The 8770-nt window shown below is 39.7% G+C and overlaps 1 protein-coding gene across 1 annotated transcript in view; it reads right to left on the reverse strand.

Annotated features, from left to right (window-relative positions):
* LOC146466757 (uncharacterized) overlaps positions 1 to 8768 on the reverse strand; it is a 10752-nt gene extending 1984 nt beyond the window's left edge. Inside the window, exons 1-9 of the mRNA XM_085126879.1 lie at positions 8697 to 8768; positions 7751 to 7822; positions 5128 to 6130; positions 4018 to 4099; positions 3679 to 3747; positions 3411 to 3473; positions 2236 to 2268; positions 1827 to 1865; positions 1 to 1174 (exon numbers count right to left, since the gene is read on the reverse strand). The exon at positions 1 to 1174 is cut by the window's left edge and continues 374 nt beyond it. Of these exons, the coding sequence (XP_084983005.1) occupies positions 1 to 1174; positions 1827 to 1865; positions 2236 to 2268; positions 3411 to 3473; positions 3679 to 3747; positions 4018 to 4099; positions 5128 to 6130; positions 7751 to 7818 (2531 nt within the window). The 5' untranslated portion in view covers positions 7819 to 7822; positions 8697 to 8768. The remainder of the gene's footprint in view (positions 1175 to 1826; positions 1866 to 2235; positions 2269 to 3410; positions 3474 to 3678; positions 3748 to 4017; positions 4100 to 5127; positions 6131 to 7750; positions 7823 to 8696) is intronic.
* Positions 8769 to 8770: the final 2 nt, after the last annotated feature.

The raw sequence follows: 8770 nt of genomic DNA on the forward strand, positions 1-8770 counted from the left end.
TCAACTCCCTTTACTTCTTCAGCTTTCACCGCTTCACTTTGAGCTTCAGAGACTTCATCCTCACATTCCCATGCCTCAGCTTTTGCTTTCTCTGCAGCTCCCCTTATCTGTTTTGCTTCATGCTGGGCTTTCCCTACTTCACCTTCGTCTGGCGCTGACTCACCATCAACTTTCTCTGCTTCTTCAGATTCTGCTACCTTTATTTTGGTTTCAGCCTTTCCTTTCACGGCCTCACCCTTAGCCTCAGCTTCTCCATCTTCTGTTTTCACTATTTCCCCTTCGACTTCCACTGCTTTATCATTGAGCTTCTCACCTTCATCTGCAGCCTCGCTAACTTTATCCTCACACCCCACTGATCCATTCTCACCCTTTGCTGCTTCATCTATAACTTCCATTGCTCCATCATCCCCATCCACTGTTTTATCCTCAGCATCCGCTGCGTCATCTTTAGCCTCTGTCGTCTTAAAGATGTCTCCTACTGCTTCATCTTCCACTTCCGCTGCTTCAACTTTGGCCTTTGCTGCTTCACCCAGGGTCTCCCATTCTTTGTTTCCAGTTCCAGCTGTTTCATCTTCCGCTTTGATTTCTTTATCCTCACTCTCCTCTCTTTTCACCTCAGTTTCCATTGGTTGATCTTCAGCGTCCAGTGCTTTACTGTCAGCCTCCGCTGCCACACCCACCGCTTCGTCTGCGTCAACTTCAGCTTCCGCAGTTTTACATTCATCTCCTGGTTCTTTATCCTCAGCTTTTGTTGCTACTACTTCTTTTTCTTCTTCTTCTTCTTCTTCTTCTTCTTGTTCTTCTTCTTCTTGTTCTTCTTCTTCTTCTTCTTCTTCTTCTTCTTCTTCTTCTTCTTCTTCTTCTCCTTTTCCTGCTTTAAAGTCTGCTCCTGCTACTTCAGTTTCAGCTTCCGTTGCCACAGCCTCCCTTCCTTCAGCATGAACCGCTTCTTCTCCAGTTTCAGCTTCCACCATGTCAGCTGCCCCTAACTGAACATCAACTTTTCTCGATGTTGCCCCAGCCTCTACTTCTTGTCCTACTTCAGCCTGAGTTTCAGTGTCCTTATCACCCTCCACAGCTTCTGGCCTTCCTTCATCTTTTGTTTCCGGTTTATGCTCTTGGTCTTCCGCTTCGTCCTCTTTTCCTTCTTCTTCTAACATGTCGGTACCAGGTCCTGTATCAAAAAAAAGGCACTTCAATATGAAATACTCTGTTTAATAGTATTCAACATACAACAATTGTAAAAAGATATGATGATTAAGTAAGTTTGGGATGAAGATGTATGGCGGCTAAAGCAAAAAGAAATTAAATTTCTTTGGAAATCGTTATTTGGTGGGATATGAGTTAAATTCAAGATTCCACGCCAAAGAGCAAAACCAATTTTTCAAGATCTACTGCTGATATTATTTGCCATACGTTATTTAAACTTTTGTCATTCTGAATGCTTTTGGGGCAAAAATGGAAACCTCCAAAAACCTGAGTTGCTCCCATTGTTTTTTTTTTTTTTGGGGGGGGGGGGGGAGGGGAAGAGGGGAGGGAAGAGGTGATGTTGTTGGAAAAAAAAGCCACCCCCAGCCCTGCGCTTATGTCAATTACAATTCTGCTCAACTTCTACTATTCGGTCACGACTTTCAGCGATTTTTTTTGTTATATAGCAATGCTGGCACAAGCTGGTATTTCACAGGATAACAATGTCACTATATTTTTTAGCAGCTATGAAAACCGGACAAATTGTCAGTAGCTGGGACCTCTAACTTCTTACGTGTTCTCTTATCTTCAGCGGACTGTTAGGTGAAGATAAAATCAATAATAATTAAGTACTTTACCTTCCGCGACGACGATCACTGGCTCTTCTTCTTCATAATCTGCATTAAGAAAAATCATGGTAAAGACTGTTGTCATCAAAGGCGACATATGTCTTAGTAGATTTTTAATAGAGGTAGGTTCGTCATAGGGGTCTCCTGGACCTTCCATACTCACTGTTGCACACATTAAGAACCAGTGTCATTTAATCCGTGGCTTATTAGTGCGTTTTTATTAACACGCCTTCATTTATTTCAGTTCTTAATGTTTTGATTCTCATTCATTGATACGTTCATGGAGAGTTGAAATTTAAATTAGATGCTATCATAACGTCGCCCTCAGATGAATATTTTCGAAAGATAAAAGAGTTGGGTATAATCTTGTCGACAACTAACTGTCAATGAGAAGCTTCAGGGTGTAATACAGACATACCTGTGTCCGATGATGCATCTCCTGCTTCTGAATCTGCAATCAATAAGAGACCAGTGATGAAGTCATATCAATTAACTTAAGAAGGATGTTTACAGATATTCGTAATACTAATATGACCCTTCAGTCCAAAATAGGGTGAAAAAAAATTTAGAGGCCAGATAGAAAGTAGAAGCTACCTAGTCCATTTGCATGGTTGTCTGATAACAATTATGAAATGCGTACCGTATTTCCTCGAATAATAGCCGGGCGCGATTATTTCTTTTTTCGCACCGAAAGGCAGCCATTATTCGGGGGAAGGCGATTATTCGAGGGAGGCGATTATTTCAAATATTTCTCACAGGAGGTTGTGCCCTAAATATTTTGTTTTATTATACCATTAAATCAAAAAAACTAATAAAATCAAAAATAAACCTAGCATAGGCTTTTTAAGTGATTCAAATTGTTTTTAATCAATGTTCAATGCCAATATCTTCGGCGTCAGAGCCTGGATCATCACTGATTACTTTTACTGGATCAGACTCCTTTCCAGCAGTGGCGGCTATGATGTTCTAGCTGGTTAGTACCTATTGAAGTATCCCATCTTGTTTGCACTTTCCTAAATGCAGATGATAGCGATGAAGGCAATGCCGCGGTCATCGGAAAGCGGACTTTAGAAAATGGACTTGTGGTTCCAGCGATTTATTCATTGCGAGCAAGGAACGACAACATATCCGATGTGCTAAATAAAGAGTTCCAAGCAATAAAGGAAAAAATGAAATACATGAACATTACCATAGAAAAAACTGTAAAATTAACCCGGTGCTTTTGTAACCATTCAGTTGTGAACAATTAAATGAAAGCTTGTTTTTTACACAAGATGTCAATTTTTAACTTGAGAGGGAGGGGATAAAAGAACGAGAAAATGGCGAGGGGTGGGGAGAGGCGATTATTCGAGGGAGGCGATTATTTTAAATATTTTCGTCAAAGGGAGGCGATTAATCGAAGGACCGGCTATTCTTCGAGGAAATACGGTATTTCTGTCTACAAGTGGAAATTGATATTGGCTTTTTTTTGTGCGGAACAATACCTAAATTTTAAAGATTCATTTTATGCAAGAGTCAATCTTTGTTCCATTTTCATCGTCTTAGATTCTCTACCTATTCTGTAACGGCACACTTAGTAACCACTCGAATCACCTTGTTCAGCAGATGCTACACCGAGAACATGCATCTCCAGCATTTCCTGGTCTTGTTCGTCGTCTAGCAAAAGTAAAGCCAGAAAGAAATGTAACCAATTAGTAACAAGTAGTTAATTTTAATGCTTTAAAGGCATAAGTAAGAAAATAAATAAAGACAAATAGATAACAAGGACAACAACTAAAATTAGAGTTTGAAAAAAGTGCAAAGTTATTGATGCACAGCTCATAGTACACACTCCGACCATTAGAATGGCATTCAAATTTACCCTGGTCGCTCTCATAGTCGTCAGTGTCCTCGTCTTCCGATTCATCATGCTCCTCTTCCCCTCCTTGCTCTATTACAAGCAACATAAAAGCGTAAATGGTACCAAGAACTTAATTTAACTTCAACAGCTTTATTTTGATATAATGGTTATGAACAGCTGGTTTCCATGCGGATCGTTTACACTGTGATATCGGTAGACAACTTGACATGAAAGTGCCCATGGTACTTGGTACCGTCAATGTAATATTACCTAAGAAAATGTACGTTTTTTTAGCACCCTTTTTTGCTAGTGGTAATGAGAAACACCGCAAGTTTATAAGGAGAGGTAAACTGTACTGACCTTCGTCGTCCTGTACACAGAAGGGAACTCCGCGCAAATAGCTCCACAGCTTGAGCATTTTCTGTTTTAAGATCCCTCGTACCTGACAAAGGAGCCGTTTAGTTACTTTTGAAAGAATTGATTATTTTAATTTATTCATTTAAACACATGCTATGGTAAAACAAACAATCATATTCACAACAGGAAAGGGAGCCGAATCGGCCAGTATTGCGTTTAAGAGAATCTCGCATTGCGAGTAGGCTTCAAATCGTTGTTGATGTTACCATAGTTACACATTTCATCAACAGTCTTAACATTTTTCTCTATTGCTTTCTTAATCAATTATTTAACCTTCCTGTGGTCAATTTTACGTTATTGAATCGTCCAGTATTTTTCTGCTTGTAAGAACTTTTGGTCAATTTTGTCGTATTGAGAGGTTTTTAAATGAAAGGAAATATATGAAACACATATTTTGAACTGCGGATGAAAGATCAAATAGAAGAAAGAGGATCCTTCTTTTATTTGATCTTGCATCCGCAGTTCAAAAAATATGTTTCATATATTTACTTTCATTTATTCATCCTTCACGGATACATTGTACGGACTCACAATATGACCAGCACCCAGTTGGCTTGATAGCTCAGTTGGTAGAGCAATGGACCGGCATCGCAGAGGTCATGGGTTCGAATCGCGTTAAAGCCTGAATTTTTTCAGGATTTCTTTTCTCAACTGCTTAAGATGCGTACTAACTGCGAGGATCTTTCTTCTATTTGAGAGGTTTTCGCGAGAAATCAAGATAAAAAAGGTCAGGGCTCCGTTGTCCCCAGGCATAATGGGCATGGAAAAACAACAACAGGAAGTTGTTTGTCGTGCACTACTACTATTGTAGAAAAATAGATAAACAATCATCCAGATTGAACTACAATAAAGAAAGGCAATGCCCCCCATGTTATCTATATTCACACAATGTGCGATTAATTTGATGTGTACTTGTTTTCTTAAGTTTCAATATAATTTATTAGTGGCGAAATAAAAAGTGAAATGAAATGAATAAAGTATCTTTATATTTGGATTTGCTGAATTTTGTCTTTGTAGGTTGTTCAGTAAAACATACAAGTGGTTACTTCATACCTGTGGTGTTGATAAGGTGTAGAGCACTGGATTCATTGCTGAGTTAATTGGTAGGACAAAAACAGCAATCCACACGGCGATATCGTCAGGTGGCTCAAAGGCTTCGTTTAACACCGACTTCAAACCAATCACCACAATCGGGACCCAGGATACAAGGTCGGTTAAAATAATCCAAAACACACGTTTGGCGAGGGACGTTTCTCTCTTGGCATCTCTTGCCCTAGCCTTTCGTTCCCTTCTCGTACCTTGACGGGTGAGCCGCCATCTCGACATGCAGGTCTTGTACAAAATCATGGAGTACGCCACAATAATAACAATAACCAGAGCCACATTCAAACCCACAAATACGGCAATTGAATACTCCCACCCCGAAATAAAGTCAGGGTCAAGCTGGAGGGGGATACACACGACTGATTTACCATAGTAGAATATGCTTTTGTCATGGTCATGGAAATAGCGGATGCCGAAGGTTGGCAGGTAAGCAAAAAGGAAACCAATCACCCAGATGGAAAAGCAAAACTTATGGGCCTTCTTTCGAGTGAGTCCCTTGAATTGATAAGGGAACACGATCTTCTTCCCTCGCTCAATCGCGAGGAGCGCCAGTGTCATGATGGATACCTGGCTGGACATCACCGACATTCCACCTACCACCTGGCATCGGAAACCGGTTCGCCACTCAAAGTCATGCAGATAATATTCACCAGACCAGACAGCATCCATTACCCCGACGGTAATAAGGTACACTCCCATGAGTCCATCTGCAAAAGCAACGTGCATCAACAGAATCGTCTGCACGACGTTCTTTTCTTTATAGAACCATCGCCAGACAATCACAAACATAGCCCCAAGAAGCGACAGAATCCCAACCACCCAGATACACCTCTTAGGGTTTCGGTCCCGAAACATACTGTCACAGTTTGCGAAATTGTCATTGACGACATAAGCACAGCCGGCGTCTTCTTTGAATTCCGCATGGCAGCACATAAGATTGGTATCAAGTATTCTGCAAGACAATTAAAAAGAAGAAAGAAATTTTAAATTCATTTATGGCTGTAGACGGCTGAAATTGTCCCCTTAAAACATATCTTTTAACTTTAAAGGCTGGAATATGACTTTTAATGAGATCACTCAAGCGCTGTGATTGGCTTGAAAGCATTCTCTTGATGTGCGAGGTTGGCCTATGGCATGGTAGACTATAATACAATCTGAGTGACCTTTTACGGGAATATAAGAAGCCTATCAGCGTTTTCGGCTTGCAGTGTTTTTTACCAATTCTCTGTCATTCAGCATGACGCCGGCCAATCTAAAAATTTCGCTCAGGTCCCAAGGCTGATCAAATCTACGAGGTTTGGAACATAACCGTTAGTGCCAGGTCGCATGTTACATACGAACCTACTTATACACTGTTCTACAACTCTTCTTCCGAGGCACACCCCGGGCGTCTGACTATTTTCCTTTCCCGGAGAGGGGGAATGTAATGCCAAACACCTTCTTTCGCCAACGTCTTGGCGAAGGGGGGGGGGGGGGGGGGGGTTGGACCGATTCTACCTGTGGCAAATTTTGAACTTAAATAAGTTTTCACAAACGCCATGAAATTTGAAGACTTTTAAAAAAAATATGTGGGAAACTTTGATATGGTCGGTTAGGGTTGATTGACTTAATATCACCATGGCAACCAATTGATAACCACTTTTTTTGTAGTGAAGTGAAGAAAAATTACTTATTTCCTATAACTTTTGTGTTTTTAGCTAATATTAGTGTTTTGTTATTGGTTTTGATTACTATTCGCCTAATTACGGTGCTTTTCTATAGTTTTGGAGGAAATCCAAGATAGCCAATTCAAGACATCCACCATTTGGCAATCATGTCACATGACGTCATCACTGCTCGTTGCAAAACCTCAAAGGAAACATGTTTACAAGTACCATGTATCCTACAGACCTCTTTATCATATTCATAGATTCTATAGTTGCGAAGTTATGAAGGGGGGTGAAGTTCGGGGGCGGATTGCCCCCCCCCCCCCCCGCCCCCAGTTTTAAAAGACAAAAAAAGCCCGAGTAAAGGCCTTAGTTAAATCCAGTTTGTTTGTCTGGATTCTTTTTGTTTTTATTTTTGTTGCACTGCTGTCAGTCATAACTACGGCGACGACCTACAAACTTTAGAAATGTAGCACTGACAAAATGGAAGGAAATCCGTCATTTATAGCGTAAGGAGGCTTATTAACATCCCAGGCCCAAGTCTCTCGTTTTCTCACTGCGATAGTCGACCGCGATTAAACACGCACAAAGTGATTATTTGAGTCCTTATCTTCAAACTATCTCTACTTGAGAGTATCAGCTTAGACATCATTTAACTTAACCACAAAACTGATTTTTGTCAAAGGCTATTATGAAACAAAAACGACTAAGGCACAGTTTAGATTAAGCTTGACAGTCGCTTAACAACAGTTGGGAAATTTTTTCTTTTGCTTAGTTACAAATACACGTTTTTAATGCAGTTTTCTGACCCTTCTTACTGTGCGATAGTAATTGACTCTGAAAACCGCTGAAAAGGTTTGTAACAATATTACTGATTAGTATTTTTTCAAGTTAACAAACAAATATAGTTAATTAGCGAATATTACATCCTCGTAATGTTATCCATCCCCTCGAAGAAATCTTTAGGAAGCTCGGCCATCAGATTATAGTGCATCAGTCTGAAATTCAAAGTAAAGAAATTCAATGCGAATGATGTATTACTCAGTAATGACACAGGCAAACTCGGAAAAAGAAATTCCGAGTGCTGAGCTACAGGAGACTCGTGGGAGCTAAGGCCATTTAACTAGGCTCTTGGGAAAAACATCCTGTATACTGCTAGGATTGAAGTGTCAATGAGTGACATATACGCAATAAAAGTCACTTATCTTCCAGCAGACCGTTAGGATATATCAATTGGTAGTTTCTTCTTGTTGGCAGGAGAATATTAATACTAAAGCAACTTCGGTATGACTAGTTCCATCCTCTGTTTATTGAAAACCGAATGAAACAGCTCTATATATGTGAGTGGCTTACAAAAACATAGATAATAATCGTACACGGAAGCTACAATAGAGAAAACAAAGCGACTGTAACAAATGTCATGCACTGACTGATAGCAGTTGGGTTACAAAGTGTCTGGTACGAAACAATGTCATAAAGAACAATAAACGAACTAAAAAAATGTTAAAATGCTTAGCTCAGGTGTAAAATGCTCCTTTTAAGACTGGAAGCTATTTCAAGCAGTCGTTTATTGATTTTTTTTTTCAATTTTAAGCACTTCAACGGCTCTTCCAACGTCTGCTTGTTTCAAAATGTTAGCTTCTACTCAAACAGTCCTAAATTAAAAGAAGCTCTTTAAAAGTAAATTATGAATAGAAAAGTTTGAACACCCAAAGAGTTCAAGTAAGACCTTTTTTCAACACAACTAACTTATACCATAAAAGTGAATATATGAAAATTCATACACTCATAGATGATCATTCACTTATTCATTAAGCAAAAAGTGCATCGACATCGACATAGTGGCACACTGGCACGCAAATTACTACTTACAAAGTTCGCAATGATTTAACGTCTTGGAAAGTTTCTTTGGAGACGTTGAGTATTTCATTGTCCTGAATCTGACT

Source organism: Pavona decussata, unplaced genomic scaffold (genome assembly GCF_977016875.1).
Source record: "Pavona decussata unplaced genomic scaffold, jaPavDecu1.1 SCAFFOLD_141, whole genome shotgun sequence".
In the NCBI taxonomy this organism is placed as follows: Eukaryota; Metazoa; Cnidaria; class Anthozoa; order Scleractinia; family Agariciidae; genus Pavona; species Pavona decussata.